Raw genomic sequence first — 27,828 nt, 5'->3', positions numbered from 1 at the left:
ACAATCTTGGCTCACTGCAACCTCTGCCTCCTGGGTTCAAGCAATTCTCCTGCCCCAGTCTTCTGAATCGCTGGGATTACAGGAATGTGCCACCAACCCCAGCTAATTTTGTATTTTTAGGAGAGACGGGATTTCTCCATGTTGGTCAGGCTGGTCTTGAACTCCCGACCTCAGGTGATCCGCCTGCCTTGGCCTCCCAAAGTGCTGGGATCACAGGCATGAGCCACCATGCCCGGCTGCAATAACTTACGAGTTTTTCTAAAAAAACCGAAACGCTGGAAACATGGATGAATCATAAAGACTTTATGCTAAGTGAAACCAGTTACAAAAGGACAAATACTGAATGATTCCACTTATATGAGAAATATGAGTAGTGAAGTTGATGACAGAGACAAAAAGGATGGCTGTTGCTAGGGGAAGGGGGGTGGGGAGTTACTGTTCAATGGGCACAGAATTTGGGAAGATGGAAAAGTTCTGGTGATGGATGATGGTGATGGCTGGACAAGGGGAATGTACTTAATCCACTGAATTGCATATTTAAAAATGGGTAAGCTGGTCAATTGTATGTTATAAATATTTTACCTCAATAAAAAAAATGATTGAAGTTAAAAATTCACTGAAGAAGCCAATATGGAAAAAGAAGGACTCAATGTTTTAAAAAAGCCAACTTTTTTTTTTTTTTTTTTTAATCAAGAGATAAGTATGTAGCTCCAAGCTCAAGGTCTTGGTTGAGGACAATCATTATGAGTCCTAGTAAAAGACAACCAGTTTTAAGAACACTGTCAGGCAAGCTACCATGTAGCTCTCCTTGACTCCATGCTTAGCTCTTCCAGACTTCCCAGTACTGACGAAGGGTCACGTTTTTGTTCAGCTTTGTCCAGTGCTGTCATTCATAATATATGAATGAAAAGTCCCAGAAACCTGTTCTGTTTGGGAAGGTTTTCTTTTGTTCCAGGCTTCGGTGGTTAATATGCTTGACAAATTTCAGAGTCTCTCTATCTCTGTAGACCAATGCCAAAGAATTGTTTTCTGGATTCACTGTTAGCAGCTGAAAAAGAAAAATACAGTGACACATCAGAACATAGAACTTATTCTCAACTCTTGGATGATTAACCATGGAACAGATGGTTTCCATACCAAGCACTTAATCTGGGGATAGAGGGGTCCTTTGAATGAACCTTTACTAGGGGTGGCTGTCAAGCCATTTTCCAACAAGCCCTATTCCAGCATATACCTAGAAAGGTACTTACCTATTACATTTATTTCTTATACATTGTAAGATTTGTGGCAATGCACAAGGCTCTTAATTTGGAATTTCTCAGGAGGGTAAAATAAATGCTTACTGAGTATCCTTTAGCATCTTTATTCCATGTTGAGTATTTTCTACTAGAAATTAGAACCATTGCCTGGCAGACCAACAGATTTATTAGCTAAAGATATTGGTAAAAGGTCATAAAAATTGGGTCTTTGAACAATGAAAGCATTCTCAATAACTAAAAAGGATAGTTTGCTATCAGAAGAAACTTACCTCTTCATCTTCACCTTTGGCAATGTAAGAAGTAAAACCACCATATTCTGGCTCCCAGCCTTACAAGAGAAAAACAAATAGCATTCAGAAAGCCCTCATTGCAAGAGTTGCATCATCTGTTTAAATCACTGATCCCATGCTGCTTAACAGTGGGCACTCTGGGAGTTCAGCAGTAACTGGTTCTATGACTTATGAGCTTGAACTTATTATCATCTAGTTTGTCATGGATTCCCTTCCCCTAAATGCCTAATTTCCTGAGACAGTTGAACTGAAATGCAGACTTATTTCAAAAAACTTTGAATAAGAAAATTAAGAGAGAATTAAATGCTAAATATTTTCCCAGAAAGGCAATTACATAAAATCTGTAGATCTGGGAGCACACTTAAGGGAAAATTATGGCATGGTCCATCTCCCCATTCCCTAGTCACAGATATAAATCCTATTTTGAACTGGGAGACTGGAACTCATGACCCCTAAAATCCCTTCGACTTTGAGATCCCGTGATCTGAGATTCTGAACTAGGCAAATTACTTATGAATTGGTTCAGCTGGAAAGGGTCCCTCAGAAGAGACTGCCCCTCCTATGGGGAATAATTCACTGCTTGCTTTCCACTCTCTTACCTTCACAGCCACAGTAGAGAATTAAGTCTAGGGCAAATTCAGCCTTGCTATGGTCATGAATTAAAGTGTAGTGACCGGTCTTCCAACGCCTCAGTTCCCCTTGGCATGTGGGGACACTTGATTCTAAGAAGGAAAAAAAAAGAAGGATGAGCAACTTTAAAAAATAACCTTGATAGAACTGTTAGATTGTAGGGGAATGATAATTAGGAATGATACAGCAATACAGGGAAACCATTCCTTTCAAACCTTTGATTGAAGTGCTATTCTACCAATCCAGCCTTATAAAAGATTGTCAGAAATTACCAGCTCTATTTTGGGGTAAAAATGTTGAATTTTGGGCCGGGCACGGTGGCTTATGCCTGTAATCCCAGCACTTTGGGAAGCCGAGGCAGGCGGATCACCTGAGGTCAGAAGTTCAAGACCAGCCTGACCAACATGGAGAAAACCCGACTCTACTACAAATATAAAACTAGCCAGGCGTGGTGGTGCATGCCTGTAATCCCAGCTACCCGGGAGGCTAAGGCAGGAGGATTGCTTGAACCCAGGAGGCAGAGGTTGTGGTGAGCTGAAATTTTGCTATTGCACTCCAGCCTGGGCAACAAGAGCAAAACTCCATCTCACCAAAAAAAAAAAAAAAAAGTTGAATTTTGATTTCTCTCTATAATAATAAATTTCAGATGGAAAAGAAGTCTAGTTGCAAAAAATATATATATATAAAAAAACCCATGATTTTTATCTAACCTTAGAGATTTCTCAGCATGTTATTACCTAAAGTAGAAACCAGGAAAGGCAAAGATAGACCTGATTACTAAAATATTTTATAAAATTTAAACCATGCTGAACAAAATTAAAAAATAAAATATTACAACCTGTTAAACAGAAGGTTAATACTCCTCTGAGGCAGGCAGATCACCTGAGGTCAAGAGTTCAAGACCAGCCTGGCCAATATGGCAAAACCCCGTTTCTACTAAAAAGTACGAAAATAGTAGCTGGGCATGGTGGCGTGTGCCTGTAATCCCAGCTACTTAGGAGGCTGAGGCATAAGAATCACTTGAACCTGGGAAGCAGAGGTTACAGTGAGCTGGTATCACGCCACTGTACTCCAGCCTGGGTGACAGAGCAAGATTCTACCTCAGAAAAAAAAAAAGGTTAATACTCCTATATGTAACTTTTTTTTTTTTTAAATAACTGATAAAATGACAAAAATCCCAAAGGAAAATACACTGAGGTAATGACAGGCAACTCATGAAAAAAAATCAAGTAACCAATAGGGAAAAATATACAACCATGCACCATTAGTCAATGATAGGCAAATGCCATTTTCACCTAAAGAATAAGCAAGTTGGAAAAGAAAATACAAGTTTGCTAGGAAGAATGAAATCATCATCATGTACAATGCTGTGTGAGAGTGCAGACTGACACAAGTTTTGGGGAGGGCAATTTGGCAACTGCCTTAAAATTTTGAGCAGTCTTTGATGTATTACCATACTTCTGAGAAGCATTCTGAAGACACAATGGTTGCATCGTTTGTTATGACAGTGAAGAACTGGAAAAAATCTAAATGCTCAACACAGGACTGGTTAAGGTCATCTGATCCAATAGATTGCAGGCATTAAAAATTATACTAGAGAAGTGTTTTTCAAAACTTTTAGTTGTGGCATACATTCTTGAAATAAAATCTAGAAATGCTATGTTGGAAAGCAGATACATGTAAAACTGCTTTGGTGGGCAGGGCGTGGTGGCTCACTCCTGTAATCCCAGCACTTTGGGAGGCCAGGGTGGGCGGATCATGAGGTCAGGAGATTGAGACCATTCTGGTTAACATGGTGAAACCCCACCTCTACTAAAAATACAAAAAATCAGCTGGGCGTGGTGGCACACACCCGTAGTCCCAGCTACTCGGGAGGCTGAGGCAGAATCGCTTGAACCTGGAAGGCGGAGGTTGCAGTGAGCGGAGATCACACCACTGCACTCCAGCCTGGCAACAGAGCAAGACTCCATCTCAAACAAACAAACAAACAAAAATCCAAAAAACTGCTTTGGTGGAAGGGTTTCCTAAGTGAGGAGGGTGTATAAACCTGTTCTATCGTTATAAAGGATGTAAAAGGATGAGAAAGAGGTTTATGAACTATTACGTGGAAAAAAGATTACAGAACAATATATATGTTCTGTTTATTATATTAAAATCATATCAATCAGTATCATTATATCAATAATCATTATTTATTATCATTAAAAATACATGTGTAAAAATATACCCCCCATATGTGCATACATGTATATGTCTACATAGCAAAAAACAAAAAAAAACAAAAAAAAACAGTGAAAGGATATATTCCAAATGCTAATATAGCCACTTATAGATGATTATTTTCCTTTTGCTTGTTTTCTAAACATTCTGAAATTGACATGTTAGTTTTTTAAAAACATCTTAAAGTTATCAGGTCTGTAATGTTATCTCACTAGATGTGCCCCATCTATGCCAATGTTTAGCACTGCTATCATATGCCCAGCAATTTGATAGTTTTTGCCAAGATTTATAGCTTCTATTCAAGATGGTAAACTTTGTAATCAGTGACGTTTCTCATTCACTTTTGTATTCCCTACTCTGCTTTGGCCCAAGGCCTCTTGTATACAGCAGATGCTCAACAACGGAATAAAGCATCTTTTGGCTGCCCATATAGATTTTATCCTAAATTGCAGGTTCCCATAAAAATGAAACCAAAAAAGGAATAGAGCTGGACAAGTTTTGGCCAGGTGTGATGGCTCACGCTCGTAATCCCTGCACTTTGGCAGGACAAGATGGGAGGATTACTTGAGTCTAGGGGTTTGAGACCAGTCTGGGCAACATGGCAAGATCCCATCTTTACAAAAAAAAAAAACAAAAAACAAGAAAATTAGCTGGGTGTGGTGGCACATGCCTGTGATCCCAGCTACCTGGGACTACTGAGGCAGGAGGATCGCTTTAGCCCAGGTCAAGGCTGCAGTGAGCTGTGACTGCGCCACTGCACTCCAGCCTGGGTGACAGTGCAAGACCCTGTCTCAAAAAACAAAACAAAATCAAACAGAAGTGGATAAGGTTTTTAAAAAATCCCTTTGAGACTGAGACTCCATGGATACTGAGTCTGGTTCCTCTTAGGGTCTGGGCATAAATGCCAGTATCAATTAACACGGAAAACTAATCTTTCAAAGAAAGGCTACCTTGTGTATTAAAATAGCACAGAAAAAGCCACCTGGGTCTGGTTTTTCTAAATATCTGCAGTGGCCAAAGTGACTGGTCAGTCGGTTTTGGAAGGCCACAGAATGAGTTATGTTGCTTTCAGTTAGCATCTCAAACCACTGATTTTGTTTCCCCAAGTATCCACCCCTTGTCTTTGCTCTCCTAACTGCACAGGGTTTTCAAGAAATCTGAGTGGAAGCAGGGAATGGTAAACTGGGTGACAGATATTCTCATCTGACATAGTAATAAGTGCTGAAACATCTAAGCTGAATTTGTCGCTACTTGGTTAATGGTGCCAGTATTTTCACAGGAGTGTTACCTCTTAAATTTCTTGTATTTCTCTCTTCTCCATGTTGGTTGCAGATGATTAAACTTCTACTTGTAATAATTTCCTTCTACTTGTTTGTCCAAATTCAAGCAAGTTTTCTTAGGCTGTTACATTCAGATCTGAGTTTAAATGGCACTCCTCAGAGAGGCTTTTCTAGATCACCTATTTAAGAGGCTACTCAGTCATTTCTTTTTCTTTCGTTCTTTTTTTTTTGTTTTTGAGTTGTAGTCTCTCTCTGTTGCTCAGGCTGGAGTGCAATGGTGCAATCTCGACTCACTGCAATCTCCTCCTCCTCCCCGGTTCAAGTGATTCTTCCACCTCAGCCTCCTGAGTGGCTTGGATTACAGGCGTTCACCACCATGCCTGGCTAATTTTTTTTTTTTTTTTTGTATTTTTAGTAGAGACGGGGTTTTGCCATGTTGGTCAGGCTGGTCTCGAACGCCTGGCCTCAGGTGATCCGCCTGCCTCGGCCTCCTAAAGTGCTGGGATTATAGGCGTGAGCCACGGTGCCCGGCCTACTCAGTCATTTCTTGTCATATAACCCTATTACAATGTTTTGCATAGCACTTATCATTACTTGACGTTTTCTTGTTGTTTGTATATATATTTAATCTCTGTCTTCTTCTACCAGAATGTAAGCTCCCAAAGACCACAGACCTTGTCTGTTTTGTTCTTCAGCTCCTGAAATAGGGCTTAGGGCACAGTAGATGCTCAGTAAATGTTTGTTGAATGAATACATGTTTGAATGGTGAATGGTTAATGGTAAGTGAGGACAAATCCTAACAACAGCTTACCTTTCTTTGTTTCATTTTCCTCTGGCTCTGGGTCTGTCTGGTCATTGTTCTGTTGGCTGTTGTTGCTGATGGCTGTCTGATTATTCTCTGGCTCAGGAGGACTATGGCTAGTCCCTTCTTCAGTGCTATCAGCGGTTTCTTCCTCTTTTTTGTCATTCATCTCTTCTTCCGAAGGGGCCAAGAAATGAAGCTTCAGGCCTGTGAAGTTGGAGAGCAGCAAGAATAGTGCCTCAGAGCGAAATAACTTCATGCACTCCTTCAATATCTCAGGAAGCTTACTCTCCTCAGCTTTCTCATAAAACCTGAAAAACAGCAATGTCAAGTTGTTCAGCAGAGCCACAGATGTAAAATGACTCATGGGATAAAAGCTGATCATTAGCTTTGTACCTCTCTTCCTAAATCTTGGCACAGCTTACTAAAGCACAAGTTATTACAATAGTGAGATTTTCTTAGGATTTGGTTAGGACATCCTGCTACTGGATGTCCCTGAGAACAAAACATCATTAGGGCAAGTGTCCTATTATTGGGTGTGAGCTTTGGTGCATGATTGTATATTTTTTCCTGTTGGTTATTTGACTTTCTTTCATGAATTGCCTGTCATCACCTCAGTGTCTTTTTTCCTTTAGGCTTTTTATCATTTTACTAGTTATAAAAAAAAGTTACAGGTGCTGAATGTAGAAGCAAATATCTCAGATGACGGGTTCTACCTTTTGTTAGGGGGACCTCGGCTACTCCATTCCACATCTCCATGCTCCAAGGCCTCACAGACTTTTGCGAATTTCTCAGGCTAGAAAATGAGCAGATAAAGCAGCAGTCAGCAGATCTCCCTATTACGCCACACTGGTTTGGCAGGTACAGCAGCTCTGCCAAACATCAATCTGGCTAATTCCGAAAAGGTGCAGTTGATTGTCATTCCTTTCTTTTCTTTTCTTTTCTTTTTTTTTGAGACAGAGTTTCGCTCTTGTTGCCCAGGCTGGAGTGCAATGGCGTGATCTCGGCCCACCACAACCTCCACCTCCTGGGTTCAAGCGATTCTCCTGCCTCAGCCTCCCAAGTAGCTGGATTTACAGGCATGCACCACCACACCTGGCTAATTTTATATTTTTAGTAGAGATGGGGTTTCTCCACGTTGGTCAGGCTGGTCTCGAACTCCCGACCCTCAGGTGATCCATCCGCCTTTAGATTCCCAAAGTGTTGAGAGTTGGCCAGAGCCACCGCGCCTGGCCGACTCTCACTCCTTTCATACAAGATCCCCTACTCCTGCTGTGGTAAAGCCAGGGTGAAGACTGGATACATCATTGGCTTGCTTTAGTCAAGAGATCTGAGTGCCACTGTGGCTCATTCTCTTAAGTAGTTATATACCTTACGTCAATCTGCTCAACCTCCCAAACTGCTGCGTTTATAAAATGAGGATCATAATACAGACCATTATACAATTCACAAGATGTTGTGAGGATAAAAAAATTAAACTGCATTACAATCAAGGTCATTACCATGACAATCTCTGTATAACAATTCAGATTCTCTAGGCCCCTAATTTAATAACCATTTTAAATTCAAAAAGTTAAGTACGACACAAGGAAGCTGGTTAATCTATTAAAATATTCTCCACAAGAGGCTTTCCATTTATTTGTTTAATGCAGTTTCCCAAGCAGTCCTATCCGTTATAAATGTGTGAAAAAGGAAAGATCCCATAGCATGGTTTAGATAAACTCAATTGAATAGGGTATTCAGTTTATTTACTATAATACTTCTCAAAATCTTAATATGCTAATGTCAGCTATAAAATTCCTAGAGAGAGACAGGATGTAGAGTCTCTCAACCTTTTTTCTTGGAGGAATAGCTCTTGGGACCATGGTTCCACGGGACCCACTGTAAAGTGCCATGCCAGCAAAAGTTATCTTATTGGCCCTCACAACAACTCTGTGAGAAAGACAAGGCAGGTATGAATCCCAGTTTAACTGAAGACAAAATAAATACCCAGAGTGATTTAGTGATCTGCCCAGGTTAGTAAAACCAGAGCCAGGGCATGAGAATAGGTCTTCTGATTTCTTTTCTTTTTTTTTTCTTTTGAGACGGAGTCTTGCTCCATCACCCAGGCTGGAGTGCAATGGCACAATCTCAGCTCACTGCAACCTCTGCCTCCTAGGTTCAAGTGATTCTCCTGTCTCAGCGTTCTGAGTAGCTGGGATTACAGGTACATGCCACCATGCCCGGCTAATTTTTGTATTTTTTTTTTTTTTTAGTAGAGATGGGGTATCACAATGTTGGCCAGGCTGGTCTTGAACTCCTGACCTCAGATGATCTGCCCACCTCGGGTTTACAGCGTGAGTCACTGCGCCCAGCCAGTCTTCTGATTTCTAATCTCTTTCTACTATAACAAGCTGCCTCATCGCTGTCAAACGTTCATCAACAGATATTGCTCTATTAGTAATCTAGTTTTAAAAGTAATAAGAAGCACCATATTAGATGAATAGAAAGGTAACTACACACAACTTCTCAGGGTGGAAGCTTGTGTGTGTGTGTGTGTGTGTGTGTGTGTGTGTGTTTAAGACTCTAGAGAACTGAGGAATACCCAAGGGATTCTTAACCCACTAAGCACACCGCTGATACTGTTAGTGTTATCATCATTTCTATATTTCATCTGAAGAAGGGAATGACATAAACATTCTAATCAGGAACAAAACAAAAACTCCCCAGTGATGCCTATGCACCCATTCAGGAAGCAAAACTGCATGCCAAACAAAATATTCAGAACAACATACGCTAAGCCTACCTACCTTAAGAAACTCCTTCAGGAGAATTTCAGAACTTTCTTCAAACTCTTCTTGAATTTGAACTTGGTAATCCATGTCCAGATAAGTAGGGTTGATCCAATCATACAAAATCTCATGCTTATGAAGAGGCAGCAGATGCAAAATGTGAGTTAATAATTCCTATTGCTTTTGCTCTTACATCATTTCACACTAATAAAATACATGCAAATCCTCACTTCATAAGTTTCTCCTGTTAAAGTACCGGAAAACTCTGCTTGAGAAAGACACTATCAGGCCGGGCGCGGTGGCTCAAGCCTGGAATCCCAGCACTTTGGGAGGCCGAGACGGGCGGATCACGAGGTCAGGAGATCGAGACCATCCCGGCTAACATAGTGAAATCCCGTCTCTACTAAAAAATACAAAAAACTAGCCGGGCGAAGTGGCGGGTGCCTGTAGTCCCAGCTACTCGGGAGGCTGAGGCAGGAGAATGGCTTGTACCCGAGAGGAGGAGCTTGCAGTGAGCTGAGATCCGGCCACTGCACTCCAGCCTGGGTGACAGAGCAAGACTCCGTCTCAAAAAAAAAAAAAAAAAAAAGACACTATCAAAAGTTTACTTAAGAAAAGTGGAGGCCCGGTGCGGTGGCTCACACCTGTAATCCCAGCATGTTGGGAGGCCAAGGTGGGTGGATCATTTGAGGTCAGGAGTTCGAGATCAGCCCGGCCAACATGGTGAAACCCTGTTTCTACTAAAAATACGAAAATTAGCCAGGCATGGTGGTGGGTGCCTGTAATCCCAGCTACTCAGGAGGTTGAGGCAGGAGAATCGCTTGAACCTAGGAGGTGGAGGTTATAGTGAGCCAAGATCGCACCACTGTACTCCAGCCTGGGCAATGGAGCAAGACTCTGTCTCAAAAAAAAAAAAAAAAAGGAAGAAAAAAAGAGAAGTGGAAAGGGGCGGGGCAAGCTCAAGGTACAGTTTCATTAAAAGGAACAGCTAATTTTAAAATCGGAGAAACAAATGATATGCTATAACTCCTAAGGTAAGGATATCAGCAATTCTTCTTACATCTTGTGGGATATGAGGGCTCCGAGGTATGGGGGGTTCAAAGTAGTTGGGAGGCCTAGTCAACGATGGACCATGAAACCAGCCACTTATAGACAAACGTGACTTTTCTTCAGACACGACTTCAGACACCTGAAAGGACAAGCCCAGGAGCACATCAACACGAAGAATAAGGGGGATTACTGCCAATGCACATTAATTTCAGGGTCCTCCATGTTAAGCATTAAAACAACATTGGATAGCAAGTCTAACAGGAAGCTGTCATGTTTGGATAATGGGTGATTAAAAAGCATAATCCTTGGTACTCTATTTGTGGCTTACAATCTTTACCTGGTGAAAGGACACAGGAGATACTTCAAAGAAAACCAGTTTGTTCCACGAAGGGATAAGAGACTTGACAATCTGCTTCGGCTGAAAGTGTTCTGCACCAGGAGAGAACACATCCATAAATGTGGTTCATTACCATTAACCACCTCCAGGCTGCCTCATTTTACTCTTGACAATTTCCAAACTTCTGAGGGCATCTCGATGTGCCCTTCAGACCCTGAAATACTGCCCTTTCCATCTGTTTCACTCATACTTGCAAGTCTGACTACGTGGCATCTGTTCTTACTACACCATCCATCTATTATTGAGAAGGGCTGGAATAAGTTCTCAAAGTTTCCTGGAGTCAACTTCTGGTGCTAGACATTCAAAAAAACCTTGACTTTCTGTCAAATGGACTGGTCCTGGCAGATTCATAGCCACAGGCAGCTTTATATGTACTCTACCCTTCCACAATCAGTATTCAGAAGCTCAGTCTGACTGTTTCTCATCTTAAATGGATTCTAATTGATCTCTGGAGTCATTTTCAAGTCTAACTTAAAGAGGTGGTTGTCAGGGCTGGCATTTATTCCCCTTGAGGTAGCCACTATAATAAATAGCTTCCACTTCCTTTGAGGAGTACAGACATTGTAGATAAGAACATGATACTGAATCAATTCAGCTTTAACTCAGAAGTGGCCACTGGTGGTGAAGTGCATGCACTTATACTTATCTTACCATCAATGCTGTACAGGTCCAGGGTACCACCCAGGCTCCTGTCCCAGGGAGGAACCAGGTATAGGATGAAGGCAATCCGGCGCCCTTCCAGCTCATCATCATGGCACAGCAGGGCATCTGCAATAGTTTAATGCACACCTTAGATCCCTGCAGACAGTGACCAGCTGACACCTGACTCTGCATTTAATATCAGTCCATCTGACATTCAACTGTAATGTCCGCTCCAGCTTTAAAGGTCTTCCAGCTTTAAAATGACACTTAATTCTCCTCTTTTATAAGTAAACAAATAAGTCAATACAGAAAATTCTAAAAACTCTAAAGAGCACATAATTAGATAGATCCAGATATAACCATGAACAATATTTTTACATACAATCTTCCAGTATTTTTCCTGCATATATGTATTTACTTTTTTAAAAGAGTAGCATCCAGCAGTGGCTATTTGTGGCCTGCTTTTTAAATTACATGGCAAGTATCTTTCTCTGTCAATATACACACTTGGCATCACTTTTAATGGCTGTAGGTATTCCACTATATGGATTATGAACTTACCTCCTTCCCCCCTTTAATAGATTTCCTATTTGTTAATTAAGTTGTTTCTGTTTCTTAGCTATTATAAAGACTAATTTAATGAACATTATTGTACATGGATCTTTTGCACTTGTTCCCATTAATTTCATGAGAGAAACTTCTAAAAGCCATGTCGTGGGGCTAGCAAGATAGGCATCTGTGCAGGCTGAGAGGGAGGGAAGGCTATGGTGAACTGCAACCAATTACACGTGGAGGAATTGTTGCAATAAATGAATAAATACATTGAAGATAATGGGAGCCAGGTTTTTCACTGTTCAGGAAGGGAGTTACAAATATGGAAATGCAGAAATCTAGAATGAACCCTGTGGTGTTCAACTGGAACTTGAGGAATCAATGTGAATTCAGTTTCCTATATCTATAGTTTTATATATCTGTATATAGAAATATAGGCCGGGCATGCCGGTGGCTCACGCCTGTGATCCCAGCACTTTGGGAGGCCAAGGCAGGTGGATCATCTGAGGTCAGGGGTTGGAGACCAGCCTGGCTAACACGGCAAAACCCCATCTCTACTAAAAATACAAAAATTAGCAGGGCATGGTAGTACATGCCTGCAATCCCAGCTACTCAGGAGGCTGAGGTAGGAGAATCGCTTGAACCCGGGAGGCAGACGTTGCAGTGAGCCAAGGTCACACCACTGTATTCCAGCCTGGGCAACAGAGCGAGACCCAGTCTAAAAAAAAAAAAAAAAAAAAAGAAATACACTCCAAATGTAAATGTATGTGTGTGCATCCATGTGTGTATGTACATGCGTACAGATATTCACCACCTCTTCACACTGAAAGGGTCTGGGAGCAGTGACACCCTAATAGCAAAGACACTTAAGAGTCCAGATCTTGGTTGTTAAGTATCATTCTTCACTAAAAAGAACCAGGATTCTTTGGAAGAATGGCCAACTCCAGGTCATTCTAGGACCTTGGCATGGAAAATCTTGTTTTGCAGAAAGTAAGAAAAAAAAAAAAAGAATGATGGGGACATAGCAAAAGGACACAGAAGTCAGTTTGAAGGGGTTCTCCTTGATAAATCAGGGACAGTATGAGCATCAATATAATGACAGTAACTGATAACATGCTCATTACACAAATAGCAATCCATAAATCCATACCAATATAAACAAATGAATGAATAAATATATCAGGAGAAATGTCTTCTCTAGAGTGGAATGACAATAAATGTAGAGAAATTATTGTTATAAAATCACCATCTGGCAACCTTCATGGTAATAATTTAGCAAGAAACATCAGAGAATGCTAAAATAAGCAAATCAAAATTTGATGAGAAATGGGATATTTACATAATCTTAAAGTATCTCCCCACAAAATACATACCGACAGAGAAAAAGAACAGTGGAAAAACCTGATGTCAGCCACCACGTTAATCAAGTGATCACAGTTAATATCACTAATAATGTGACACACTGAAACCATGCACCACCTGATACAGTGAGAAGAACACAGTATCAATTCTGTAATCCTGCCAAAAACATATGGCCTGAATCTAATCATGAGAAAACACCAGACAATCCCAAACCGAGGAAAGTTTTCCAAAATAACTCATCTGTAAGTCTTCTAAAGCATAAAGATCATGAAAGTCCAGGAAAGATGGAAGGGCTATTCTAGATTGAGGGATGCTGAAGAGACAATATTATAACTAAATGCAACATGCAATCCTGGACTGGGTCTTTTTGCTATAAAGGACCAAATAATGAAGCCTGCATGGAGCCTGGGGATTAGATAATCCATTGATGTCGAATAAGGCATCAACATTAATTTCCTGATTCTGATGGTTTATGATTATCATGTAGGAGAATGTCCTTGTAGAAATTACTGAAGTATTCAGGGGTCATAGAACATCATGCCAACAACTTACTCTCAAGTAAAACAGGAAAAAATAAATTATTTGTACTATGCTTGCCACTTTTCTGCAAGTCTGAAATTACTTCGAAGTAAAAAAAAAAAAAAAAAGATACTGGCTGGGTATGGTGGCTCACACATATAATCCCAGTACTTTGGGAGGGCAAGGCAGGTGGATCACTTGAGGTCAGGAGTTCAAGACCAGCCTAGTCAACTGGTAGAACTCCATCTCTACTAAAAATACAAAAATTAGCCAGGCGTTGTGGCATATGCCTGTAATCCCAGCTACGTAGGAGGCTGAGGCAGGAAAATCACTTGAACCCGGGAGGTGGAGGATGCAGTGGGCTGAGATCGTGCCACTGCACTTCAGCCTGGGTGACAGAGGGAGACTCCGTCTCAAAACAAACCAACAAACGAAAAAAACAAAAAACAAACAAAAAAAAAGAAAACATGGCAGTAAATGAAGATATCCTATGATCCTATGTATCACCAAGTCATCCTCTAAAAGTTGTGAGCCATCTATACTTCCAGGACAGTGTATGAGAGCACACTCAAATGATTATTTTATTTAGTAAAATTTAAAAAAGAAAAAAACTTTTTCCTTCTGGGTGAAAAACCAAGCTTGTATCCAAAAAAAAAAAAAAAACATCTATATGCTCAGAAAGGGAAATGGAAGGATGCACCCCAAACTGGTGACAATGGGTACCTCTGAAGAGAAGAGGGAGCAGGGAGAAGGTGAAGAAGGCTATCATGGTTTTACACTATATACCTACAATATTGATTTTTTTTTTAAGAATGCTTTCACTTATTGCCTTCAAAATAAAAAAGAGAAGGGAAAATAGCATTGAAGGAGATGGTTGTTCCTTAGGAAATCTAAGAATAGAGTTTATATATCACTCTGAATTTCTTGATATTTTATGTACAGTTGGTGTGTATGTATGTCATGGGGATTTTGCTGAAAATATGGTCAGTAGCTTTCATCATATTCTGAAAGACAACCACTGCTTATGCCTTCCAATAAGGTAGGTATTTCTGTCTATGAACTGGGTCTTTATCAGGAAGATCCGGATGCTTTGCAGGGACATTCAGTTGAATGTTTTGGTGCACAGATACCATCTCTCCATTCATGTTGAATTAAAGCCTTTAAATCTTATAGACACCAGGTCTTTATCTTCCTTACCGGTGAATTCATATTTAGCACAGGACATGTCAATGGTTGATTCCAGGTCAATTTTAGAAATATCAGAAAGCCAGGACCGGAAATCTTCAAACAGAATTTTCCTAGAAATGTAAACAAAAGATAATTTGTTATGCCACAGTGTGGGATCTAGGCCACAACGATTTGGATCTAGGCCACAACTTTTCTTTCCTGGAGATCACATTGTATTCAAGAGATCCATTCTCAGATCTCATCTGAGACATTCTGAGAAATGTTTCTCAGTTCAAATTTGCATAGTTTAAGTCTAATGTTCCCAGAAAAATAAATGTAAATCTCTATCTACATTGTTTTTGTTAGTTTTTGTTCTAATGGTTCATGTTTTCTCAGTATTTTCTTTCTCCTAAATTTAAAGTATGCCCTATCAAGGCAGCAGTTTGGCCTTTGTCATAACAACCCATCACACCAATGTTCTAGTCCAAGTTACTGGTTTTCAGACAAGTTTTTCAGCACTAAAATGGAAAGCTCAACTGTTTGTATTTTCTTTTCTTTCTTTCTTTTTTTTCTTTTTTTTTGAGACGGAGTCTCGCTGTGCTCCCAGACTGGAGTGCAGTGGCGTGATCTCGGCTCACTGCAAGCTCCGCCTCCCGGGTTCACGCCATTCTCCCGCCTCAGCCTCCCAAGTAGCTAAGACTACAGGCGCCCGCCACCACGCCCGGCTAGTTTTTTGTATTTTTAGTAGAGACGGGGTTTCACCATGTTAGCCAGGATAGTCTCGATCTCCTGACCTCGTGATCCACCCGCCTTGGCCTCCCAAAGTGCTGGGATTACAGGCTTGAGCCACCGCGCCCGGCCTCTTTTCTTTCTTCTTCTTTTTTTTTTTTGAGATAGAGTCCTGCTCTGTTGCCCAGATTGGGGTACAGTGGTATGATCTCGGCTCATTGCAACCTCTGCCTCCTGGGTTCAAGCGATTTTCCTGCCTCAGTCTCCCGAGTAGCTAGGACTACAGGCGTGCACCACCACGCCTGGCTAATTTTTATATTTTTAGTAGAGATGGGGTTTTGCCCATGTTGGCCAGGCTGGTCTCCAACTCCTGACCTCAAGTGATCTGCACGGCTCTGCCTCCGAAAGTGCTGGGGTTACAGGCGTGAACCACTGCACCTGGCCTCAACTGTTTTTCTTTACACACTTTACTTCACTTCCAATGCCAAATGTGTGGGCTTATCCCCCTACACTGTCCAATTCTCTGACACCAGCTGAGTGTCTTAAAATTCAATTCAATTCTGACACTTTCTACCAGGGGTTAATAAAGGTTAAGGGCTTAGTCCCATAAGACTGCCCCCAGTGTGCCCCCTCCCCCAACCCCACTTCAGATACTGATTACAAGTTCAAGTTGTGACCCATATGCTTCTAACCAAATAGTTATAAACTGGAGGTTCACATTACTGCCTCCTTAGGTTTGATAATTTGCTAGAATAGCTCACAAAACTCAGAATAAGTTTGTTTACTAGATTACCAGTTTATTATAAAAGGATACAACTGAGAAACAGTCAGACAGAAGGGACGTATAGGGTGAGGTATGCGGAAGGGGTGTGGAGCTTCCACACCACGTCCTCCCCAGGTACACCACCCTCCCAGCACTTCCATAGGTTCAGCAATCCTAAACTCCTTTGGTTAGGGTTTTTGATGGAGGCTTCATTACGAAGGAATCATTGACTAGGTAACTGGCTATTGGTGATTGACTCAACCTCCAACCCCTCTTCCCTTGCAGGAGGTCAGAGAGGTCTGTGCCAGGAATAGAGACCAAGACCAAATATACATTTATTATAAATCACAAGCACTAATACTGGTACCACCATTTAATGAACACTTGGGTGGCACTGTTTTAGAAGATTAAAACAACTTTAAATGGCAATAATGATGAGTGTTGAATTAAATGCATAATAATGAGTATAATTTTTCATAGAAGTTCTGATGCTAACAGGATACCAATAGAAAATGGTGAACGCTTCCATTTACCAGCTAACCTGGCTCTCCATGTAGAAATCTCTTAACACAATTTATAACTCACTCAGCCAATCAACTTTGAAATTATGAATTATTACTAACCTTGAGGAATTAAAAACATTTTTAAAAGATTTACATTAGTTCAAATTATGCTTACAAAGATACTTAATATTTTTTTGGATCATCCTACTCCAAATGCACATAACTGAAATTCCCATAAAATAGAACTGTCCTGTTTATAACTAAATATCAAATCTCCAGGTTGATCTCTAAGATTTCATTACGAAATACCTTTTTGTATTATATACTACTCAAACCAAAAAATTCCATTATCAGCTGTGAACAAGCTTAAAGAACATTCCATAAAATAATTGTGCTCAGTCAGTCCATATAACTTTTAAAGGCAGAGTTACAAATCATATAAAATGGGTCAGGATAGCAAACTGCTGAATCAGGCTTCAGATAATGTGAGTGAGAAGTATTTCTTCAAGTCATGATACTTTAAGCAACTAATAGTCTTAAATCCTTTACTGGTAACATCAGCTTTCACAAATTCCAGAAAAAGCTCTTCTACTCATTCTATGAAAGTGTCACAAGGTCGGGCTTATTTTCTGTCATTGTTAGCATTTGTTAATTGTATTCATGAAGGAACTCACAGAACCCAAGTGGGAAATAAAAAGATCAGCTCTCTGTAATGATTAAGGAGTTGCACCTTGCTCACCATCTGGTTGTAAGCCTTCGGTGTGGAATGTAACTCAGTTCCACATGAAATGCTTAGCAGAGGGGTGTTGTGAACTAAGGAGATAACGCCTTAATGCATGATAATCTTTCTTTAGGGGGAAAAAAATCTAAGTAAATATGAAACATAATGTGTTACAGTTAACACACAAGCAGTACTTCAGGATTTAGAATAAACTGTGCAAGCTGCCTATAATACATGGAAGTATTGCAGAGAAAAAATATATAATGAGAATAATTTGTATCATATAGATGAAAAACAGCTATTACAAAGCAACATATACTTATTATAGAAACTAGGAAAAAATCCCATGTAAGCAAAAAACTGTTAAAAAAATCTGTATTCCTACTAGCAAGAGTTAAATACTCTATTTTTCCAAATCTTTTACTTTGTACACACAGACACCCAAATGTAGGTGTGTGTATCTCTTTTTAAAATAAGATCGTGTGATGTGAATCCACTGGTCAGAAAAAACAACAAAGCATCAAATTGTGTGTATTATTTTTTTTCTCTTGACAAAAATGTGTTAAGTATCATTATTTTATATATTACTAAGAAAAAAAATGCTGCCAATTAAAGTAGGACACAAAAGTGATTGTGTGAGACACTAGATCCCAGAGGTGTTAAAATGTTATAAGTTTCTTAGAATTGAGAAAATAGATAACTACCACATTCATGTGTCAAAACTCGTATGTATCATATGTAATGGTTGTATAGTTTCCACTTTATGTTTTGTACTATTATGTTTAAATCTCCATGGGCCATAAAATTTGTATATAATTTTTCAATATTATACACAATATTACAATAAATAATCTTGTATGGAATCTTTGAGCATATCCTTATTTTCTCAGGATAACTCCTTTTTTTTTTTTTTTTTTTTGAGATGGAGTCTCGCTGTTGTTGCCCAGGCTGGAGTGCAATGGCTTGATCTTGGCTCACCCCAACCTCCGCCTCCTGGGTTCAAGCAATTCTCCTGCCTCAGCCTCCCGAGTAGCTGGGATTACAGGCATGTGCCACCATACCCAGCTAATTTTGTTTTTAGTAGAGATGGGGTTTCTCCATGTTGGTCAGGCTGGTCTCGAACTCCCAACCTCAGGTGATCTACCCGCCTCGGCCTCCCAGAGTGCTGGGATTACAGGCGGGAGACACCGCACCCGGCCCTCAGGATAAATTCTTGTAAGTGAAATTATTCTACAAAAAGATATGCATACTTGTAAGGGTTCTGATACATCTTTTAAAACCATCTTCTGGCCGGGCGCGGTGGCTCAAGCCTGTGATCCCAGCACTTTGGGAGGCTGAGACAGGTGGATCACGAGGTCAGGAGATCGAGACCATCCTGGCTAACACGGTGAAACCCCGTCGCTACTAAAAAAAAAAAAAAAACTAGCTGGGCGAGGTGGCGGGTGCCTGTAGTCCCAGCTGCTCGGGAGGCTGAGGCAGGAGAATGGCATAAACCCGGGAGGCGGAGCTTGCAGTGAGCTGAGATCCGGCCACTGCACTCCAGCCTGGGCGACAGAGCGAGACTCCGTCTCAAAAATAAAAAATAAAAAAATAAATAAAACCATCTTCTAAGAAAGACTGCAGCAGTGTATAAAGGTATCTATCTATATCTGTCAGCACTAGAGTTTTTATTTTTAATACTTACCAACCTAACGTGTGAAAAATGGTATCTCCAGTGTTAACTTCTGTTTCCTTGATTACTAACAAGATTGAGCATTTTATCACTCAGAACTTGGGTCTTGGAATCAGACAGACTTAGGTTTGTATGCTAGCTCCCTTAATTTTAAGCTATGTAAACTCAATTTCTTGGTCTCCTTCCTCCTCTACAAAGTGGGTTAACAATGTCAACAAGAATTATATGACATACACAATATTGTAACATTTAAAGCACTTACTACTCTGCCTGGCACATATTTAGTACCCAACAAATATGATTGTTTACCTTAAAGCAGAGATGTGAGGCTCTCTTCTCTTCTTCAAATCATCAGACTTGATCATGAAAAGAGAGAAAAAAAGGGATTTCCTTCACATAAGAGACACACAAAGGAGAGCTGTTTAGTGAGTGTTCTGGTCCTAGCATTGTCATTAAGAGCCCCGACTCTGAAGCCAGGCTGCTTAGGTTTAATACAGGGCCCCTCCATTGGATGGGTCTGTGACTTGCCAAGTTATTACCCTCTGGGTTTATTCATTAAACAAATACTTAAGTTTTTATAGTCTACTTTCTACACCTGTTGAGGGAGATAGACAACAGACACAAAAAGCAGATTAGTATAAAGATGGTGAGAAGTGCATAAGGGAAAAAAAGAAACCCAGGGAAAGAAGAATGGGGAGTGCTCAGCCTGGAGAGTGGTTTGCAATTATAAATAGGTTGGCCAAGGTAGACTTCAGGGAGGTGAAACAAAGACTTGAAGGAGGCTGGAAAGTGTGGCAAGGGAATATCAAGGCACAAAGCATTCAAGGCCCTGAGCATGAAGCATGCCTGGCCTATTCAAGCTATTGCAAGAGCAGAGAGGGAGAGGGAGGGCAGTAGTAGATGAGGCCAAAAAGGCAATAGTGGGGCTGGGTGCCGTGGCTCACGCCTGTAATCCCAGAACTTTGGGAGGCCAAGGTGGGTGGGTCAGGACTTTGAGACCAGCCCGACCAACAGGGTGAAACCCCGTCCCTACTAAAAATACAAAAATTAGCTGGGCGTAGTGGCGCATGCCTGTAATCCCAGCTACTCGGGAGGCTGAGGCAGGAGAATCATTTTAACCTGGAGGCGGAAGTTGCAGTGAGCCGAGATCTCGCCATTGCACTCCAGCCTGGGCAACAAGAGCAAAACTCCGTCCAAAAAAAAAAAAAAAAAAAGAGTAATAAGGGACTTAAAGCCATTTTAAGTACTTTGGCTTTGACTTAAAGAAATGAGAGGCAGCCGGGCGCGGTGGCTCAAGCGTGTAATCTCAGCACTTTGGGAGGCCGAGACGGGCGGATCACGAGGTCAGGAGATCGAGACCATCCTGGCTAACACGGTGAAACCCCGTCTCTACTAAAAAATACAAAAAGCTAGCCGGGCGAGGTGGCGGGCGCCGGAAGTCCCAGCTACTCGGGAGGCTGAGGCAGGAGAATGGTGTAAACCCGGGAGGCGGAGCTTGCAGTGCGCTGAGATCGGCCACTGCACTGCAGCCTGGGCGACAAAGCGAGACTCCGCCTCAAAAACAAAAAAAAGAAAAGAAATGAGAGGCTTCACCTTAAGATTCCCTAAACAAAAGGAAAAAAAAAAAAAAAACAAAAAAACCAGAGTCATTGGAGTTTTTGAGAAATAACAATTTTAAAGATAATATCTGCCTAACACATAATTATCCACATAATTTCAATTTCTTGAAAGTGTATAATTCACTGGATTTTAGTATATTCACAATGTTGGGCAATCATCAGCACTTCCTAATTTCAGAACTTTTTAGCACTCCAAAAAGAAACCCTTGTGCCCATTTAGGTAGTCATTCCCTCTTCTCTTCTCCCCCCAGCTCCTGGCAACCACTTACCTATTCTGGACATTACACATAAATGGAATCATATAATACATAGCCTTCTGCATCTGACTTCTTTCACTTAACCTAATGTTTTCAAGGTTCATCCATGTTGTGGTAGTATCAGTACGTCATTCTTTTTAATGGCTGAGTTGTATTCCATTCTATGGGTATGCCACATTTTGTTTATTCATTACTTAAATTGTTTCCACTTTTTGGCAATTATAAAGCTGCTATGAACATTTGTGTACAAGTTTTTATGGGAACACATTTTTAATTATCTTGGGTCCATTTACATTTTAAAAAAATACAATGACTTCAGCGACTGTCTAAGCAGGCAACAGCAGAAGGGAAAATGGTTGATACACTAATAGAATAATCCCTGGGAGACACAGAGAGCTTGAGCCTGGTGTTGGCCTTTGGCAGTGAAAGTAGTAAGAAGTGGGCTTCTCTGGATATACAGTGGCATGTCATTTACACTCTAAGAAATTTGTTGTGAGGTGATTTCACCGTTGTTCCAACATCATAGAGTGCATTTACATAAATCTAGATGGTAGAACTTACTATACACCTAGGCTATATGGTATAGCCTATTGTTTCCAGGCTACAAACAACCTGGCATGTTACTCTACTGAATACCACAGGCAATACAATAGGAAGTATTTGTGTATCTAAACATATCTAAATATAGAAAAGGTACAGTAAAAATAGGTGTTACTTTATGGGACCACTATTGTATCTGTTGTTGACAGAAAATGTCATGTGGCCATTGCCTGTATTTTGAAGGTGGAGATAGCAGAGTTTCATGATGGACTGGATATAAGGTGAGAGAGGAATCAAGCATGACCTCCTTTTTGGCCTGAGCCCCCAGAAAGATCAAGCTGCTATTAACTGTGATGGGGAAAACTGCAGGTGGAGCAGATTTAGAGGGAGAAGACCAGAAGTTTAGTTTTGAACTTAAGTGTCAGAAACTCATTAGATATCCAAGAGGAGGCAAAGCCATGAGACCCACAGAAATCTGTGTACCTAGGGAAGGAGGCCAAGCATTAGGATGCAGAGTACTCTATCATTAAGAAGTCACGTGGAAGAGGAAAACCTAGCAAAGGAAGCTAACAAGAAATGGCCACTGAGGAAGAAGAGAAACCAAGAGAGCATGGTAACTTGAAAGTAAAGTGAAAAAAATGTCTCCAGGAAGAACAGTGATATAGTAGGTCAAATGCTGCTGATGAGCCAAGGACGAACTGGAAACTGATTATCGGATTTAGTAACGTGGAGGTTATGGGTGACCTTGACAAGTGTAGTTTCAGTGCAGTAGTACAAGCAAAAGCCTGATTAAAATGGGCTTACCAGAGACTGACAGGAGAGGAATTGGACACAGTGCAGACAACTCTTATAAGAAATTCTGCTGTCAAGAGAAGCACAGCAATTGGGTGGTAGCAGAAGGGAAAATTAGGTCAAGAACTTTGTTTTTTCTTATGATAAGAACTAACAGCTTTTTTTCTTTTTGTTATGTTGAAGGGAATGATCCAGAGAAAAAGAAAAACTAATGTAGTTTCCTCAACTGTGAAACAGGTATAGTAATGGGATTGTTTTGAGGATTTAATGAATAAATATAAAGCACTTAGCATGGCATAAATTATGCACTCAATAATGCTTGCTTTAAAAAATACAGAATGGGCCGGGCGCGGTGGCTCAAGCCTGTAATCCCAGCACTTTGGGAGGCCGAGACGGGCGGATCACGAGGTCAGGAGATCGAGACCATCCTGGCTAACACAGTGAAACCCCGTCTCTACTAAAAAATACAAAAAAAAAACTTAGCCGGGCGAGGTGGCAGGCGCCTGTAGTCCCAGCTACTCGGGAGGCTGAGGCAGGAGAATGGCGTGAACCCGGGAGGCAGAGCTTGCAGTGAGCTGAGATCCGGCCACTGCACTCCAGCCTGGGTGACAGAGCGAGACTCCGTCTCAAAAAAAAAAAAAAAAAATACAGAATATTGGGCAACTCCTAATGACAGAGTTGGTTGTGGGAGTTGGAAGATGTCAGAGACCCAATTATCAAGTCAATTCATACCACAAGCAAAGAAAAGGGCATGGATGAGGATTAAAGGGGCAGGAGAATGAAACCAGGTTTTACATCTACTGTCAGGGTGAAGAGTTCCTGTTTAACAGAGATTAACAGTAAAAATTATTCACAGTAGTTTCACCAAACTTCCATGTGGATCCAAAGTAATGGCAGCTCCTTTTTTTTTTCAATCACCCAAGGCTCTTTTTATTATTTTGCCTTTTATCTTCCAGTTTTTGTTTCTTTTTTTTTTTTTTTTGGAGGTGGAGTCTCACTTTGTCACCCAGGCTGGAGTGCAGTGGCGCGATCTCAGCTCACTGCAACCTCCCCTGCCCGGGTTCAAGCGATTCTCCTGCCTCAGCCCCCTGAGTAGCTGGGATTACAGGTGCGTGCCACCACGCCCTGTATTTTTTGTATTTTTAGTAGAGATGGGGTTTCTCCATGTTGGTCAGGCTGGTCTCGAACTCCCAACCTCAGGTGATCCACCTGCCTCGGCCTCCCAAAGTGCTGGGATTACAGGCGTGAGTCACTGCACTGGGCCCTCTTCCAGTATTTTAATCTTCCAAACTGCATTAAGTAAAAACTATTTTGATGTTTCAATTTTAGTAATCAGATGCATATGGCCCTAAATCAACAAGAGGCCAAGTGTGTGATAATTACGATAGCAGGCAACTGTGGTTTTGTGCAACCTTACCATGGAAAGTTTAGTTTTCAGCTTTCTGAATTATTAAGAGTCATATCTTTCATGTATTTATCCTGGTTAATTCAGTCATGTGTATAAGGCCCAAAGACAGAAAGATCTGGGGAAGGTCAGGATATATCCATCTGACCAATCAGCTCTAGTGTAGAAGAATAAGAGAGAGAAATTCGTTACTTACTCTCTTATCCCAGATAAAATAAAATGGGAAAATGCAAAAAAAAAAAAAAAAAAAAAAATTCACCTTTTCATTTGTCTTTTTTTTTTCTTTTTTTTCCCAACTTGAAGCACAGATGTCCCTGAGGTTTACAAAGGATTTCTTTTTTTTTTTTTTTTTTTTTTTTTTTGAGACGGTGTCTCGCGCTGTGTCACCCAGGCTGGAGTGCAGTGGCGCGATCTCGGCTCACTGCAAGCTCCGCCTCCCAGGTTCACGCCATTCTCCTGCCTCAGCCTCCGAGTAGCTGGGACTACAGGCGCCCGCCACCACGCCCGGCTAGTTTTTTGTATTTTTAGTAGAGACGGGGTTTCACCATGTTAGCCCGGATGGTCTCGATCTCCTGACCTCGTGATCCACCCGCCTCGGCCTCCCAAAGTGCTGGGATTACAGGCTTGAGCCACCGCGCCCGGCCTACAAAGGATTTCTAAGAGTGACATCCTCCATACACTGAAAGATATACCCCCAAACTGGGGAAACCAATGACCTGTATTTCTATACCTAGACTAGGCTGTGTCTTCCAGAGTAGAAAAACGAACCTTAAAAAAAAAAACAAAAAAGAGATCGTCTTTTCTGCCCAATTAAACTGTCCACCAAAAAAAAAAAAAAAAAAAAAAAAGAATATTAACTCTTTGCCCTACTGCAATGTAGAGCATACTGTAATATAGCAAGTCACCTGAAACAAAAACATGAACTCAAAACTTTATTTTATTTCAAGATGGAATTTTGCTCTTGTTGCCTAGGCTGGAGTACAATGATGTGATCTCGGCTCACTACAACCTCCACCTCCCAGGTTCAAGCAATTCTCCTGCCTCAGCCTCCCAAGTAGCTGGGATTAAAGGTGTGTGCCACCACACCCAGAAAATTTTTGTATTTTTAGTAGAGACAGGGTTTCACCATGTTGGCCAGCCTGGTCTCGAACTCCTGACCTCAGGTGATCTACCCGCCTTGGCCTCCCAAAAGTTCTGGGATTACAGGCATGTACCACTGCACCCAGCCCGAACTCAAAATCTTAAATGATAATTGTCTCCCAACGTACAACTCTCTTCTTCATCATACCACTTACCCACATGCACTTAATCCCTTTGTTTATACATATTCACTCATCGGCTTAATTTGTTTCTTCACTATCTCTATCACCATCACTTTCACCCCTATTATCACTTCTGGCCTGAGCAACTGGAAAGATCAAGTTGCTATTAACTGTGATGGGGAAACTGCAGGTGGAGCAAATTTAGAGAAGACGAGGAGTTTAGTTTTGGACTTAAGAGTCAGACGCTTACTAGACATCCAAGAGGAGGCAAGGCCATGAGACTCACAGAAATCTGTGTACCTGGGGAAGACATGATCACTTTCCCCATGCTGCAGATGAAGAAACTGAGAAGTCTTTGAGAGTACAGAGCCTGCACTTAAAACACTAGATTTTGAAGTCTTACAGGACAGGCACTGTCTAAGGCTTCCATATAATAATTACAGCACTTAACACATAGTTAACATTCAGTAAGCTTGGTTAAATGAAGGCATGCTCTTAACAATGTCAATGCAAGGACCCTTCAAGGCAAACCCATCCTAAAACCTCAAGGCTAAAGGTATTGAATGATTTCAGAGACAGTGAATTTCTGAGCTGGAAGAGTTAATGTGGCAGGGGAATAAATACCTGCTGGAACTTATATAAATCGTTATACTTCTCATGGAAGTCCAAGTTCAGCAGTTCCTTCTGAAGCCCTTCCAAGAAGTCTTGGCTTTGGATGAAGTTTGGGATCACGCAGTGAAGAAAAGGGTCCATGTCCATGACAATGACTTCTGTTGGAAGGAAAATATTATCTATGGCTTTTTTCCTTTTGTATTTTTGACCCCCAAGTAACACAGCACCGCTAATACGAAAGGGGATGGTCATGAATTTTGGGGAACCTAATACTTAAAGTCTAAGATTTGGGGAAAATATCATAAGCTCTGACCTTTCTTCTTTACCCATGAAATACTACTTTTTAAATATACTATGGTTACAACACAGTCCTTGAGATGAGTGATGGGTGATGTCACTAAATCAAGGTTCCTACTCTTTTTTAAAAATGTGTTTCAATGATTACATATTGAATTGAATGTATTTTAGATTCTTAATTCATTTCCCTCAAACTTTGGGTAGCACGTTAAATGAGAGTAGCAATACTGGCCGGCAGTTTCCCTGCTTTTTCTTTTCCTAAGTTATTGTCAGAGGCATTTACTACCTACTGTACTTAAAAAATAAATAAATAAATAAATAAAATCAGGTCAGTTCAGGCATAACCGCCTCTAATTCCTTGATTTCTACCCCAACATTTACCCACTGCTTCCGGCTGGCTAGATCCCCATCCTGTAATCATCAGCACCACCTACCATGTCCCAGGCCCATTATCTCATTTAATCTTTTCAACAGCTCTGAGGGAGACATTATCACTCTCTCCATCCTACAGATGAAGAAACTGAGAGAACAGAGCCTGCACTTTAACACTACGCCATCGTTTTCTATAGGCATCCAGCCTACCCAGGACTCACCTCTTCAAAGCACTTGACAACGAAAGAGAAATTACGGCAAACTCTAGAAGGGGATGCCTGGCGCATGAAGCAGAGCTCTGAACACATAAGGTGATATTTAAAACTGAGGCTGGAATCGTTCAACGTAGGCTCCTTTCCTTGGTCAACGCGCGTTTATTTTCATACAACATGGAGTCAAACTACAGGCGCGTAGAGACGAGTACAGCTCGCGACAAATGCCCTGGCTAGACTCTCCTGGGACAGCCGAGCAACGCCCTTGCAGGAGAAATGACATCAGCTGCTCCCGTATTTGTCCAGATGTGTATTGGGCCTTACTCAGGGAAACATTTACTGAAGCTTGCAAGCATTAGTGTATTGCTCCCATTCACCGACTTTCTGACGTAAATACTATGAACTATCCCATTTTACTTAGGAAGCAACTGAAGTTCAATAAGGTTAATTCCATTGCCCGGCGACGCGCAATCAGGGGAGAGGATTCTAACTCAGTAATCTGTGACTCCAGAATGCAACTATCACCTGCATACCCTCTGCTTCCCAAAACTCTCTGGCCTCCATTTCTCCCTTTTCTCACATTTCTAAATTCAAACCGAATTTGGAGTGAAAGGGAGCAGCAGCCGAGGCAGGAGGATACAAGGTGGTCAAAGTCCTCCAAGAGCCTCTTCCCTGGCGGCCCCGCTGCCCAGGGCTGCGCGCGAGTCCCAGGGCTTTTTCAGAGGTCCCCAGACCCCTGCGTGGCGGCCCCTCCCTGAGAGCACCCGGTTACCGTGACTGAACGGCGTTCTGCGGCTCCAGGCCTCAGCCACCTGCTTTTTCAAGGTTTCTTCCGTAACAGCGTCCGAAAACTCCGCCATCACCTCCTTCTTTCCCTTTTTTCCCACCCGGGCTGGGCCAGGGTCCGCTGGCCGCTTCCCATTCATCTCCTCCCAAGGTACAGAACCACGCCACACTGATCAAGACGCTACTTTCCTGAGGGGACTACAATTCCCGGCATGCCCCCTTTACTGTGTTGCCAATGGGAATCACCAAAGTAAGAGGAGGCGGAACCTATACCCGGTTTACCAATGGGAGCTCCAGCTATTGCAGCCATCCCACCAGCTATTGGCCCAATGGCGCTCGGTCTGG

At 41.4% G+C, this 27,828-nt stretch overlaps 1 protein-coding gene across 8 annotated transcripts; it reads right to left on the bottom strand.

Moving 5' to 3' along the window:
- Nucleotides 1-291: 291 nt before the first annotated feature.
- Nucleotides 292-27,745, bottom strand: OGFOD1 (2-oxoglutarate and iron dependent oxygenase domain containing 1). Of its 8 annotated transcripts, none has more exons than XM_025370632.1 (13): nucleotides 27,470-27,745; nucleotides 25,829-25,974; nucleotides 19,639-19,719; nucleotides 14,972-15,072; nucleotides 11,351-11,467; nucleotides 10,640-10,731; nucleotides 10,313-10,441; nucleotides 9,271-9,384; nucleotides 7,198-7,277; nucleotides 6,491-6,792; nucleotides 2,149-2,271; nucleotides 1,529-1,587; nucleotides 292-1,048 (listed from the first exon to the last, which is right to left on the bottom strand). In XM_025370632.1, exons 2-13 carry the CDS (start codon nucleotides 25,861-25,863, stop codon nucleotides 887-889), a joined length of 1,395 nt encoding a protein of 464 aa, XP_025226417.1. In that variant the 5' UTR covers nucleotides 25,864-25,974; nucleotides 27,470-27,745; the 3' UTR covers nucleotides 292-886. The 8 variants fall into 8 exon arrangements, with proteins under 8 accessions (XP_025226417.1, XP_025226413.1, XP_025226412.1 ...); XM_025370628.1 differs by having other exon boundaries at nucleotides 19,639-19,685; nucleotides 25,829-25,971; XM_025370627.1 differs by having other exon boundaries at nucleotides 19,639-19,685; nucleotides 27,470-27,735.
- Nucleotides 27,746-27,828: the final 83 nt, after the last annotated feature.

This window comes from Theropithecus gelada, chromosome 20, assembly GCF_003255815.1.
Source record: "Theropithecus gelada isolate Dixy chromosome 20, Tgel_1.0, whole genome shotgun sequence".
Classification (NCBI taxonomy): domain Eukaryota; kingdom Metazoa; phylum Chordata; class Mammalia; order Primates; family Cercopithecidae; genus Theropithecus; species Theropithecus gelada.
Note: the sequence above shows the minus strand (reverse complement) of the source record. Positions and strands in the feature narration are given on the sequence as shown.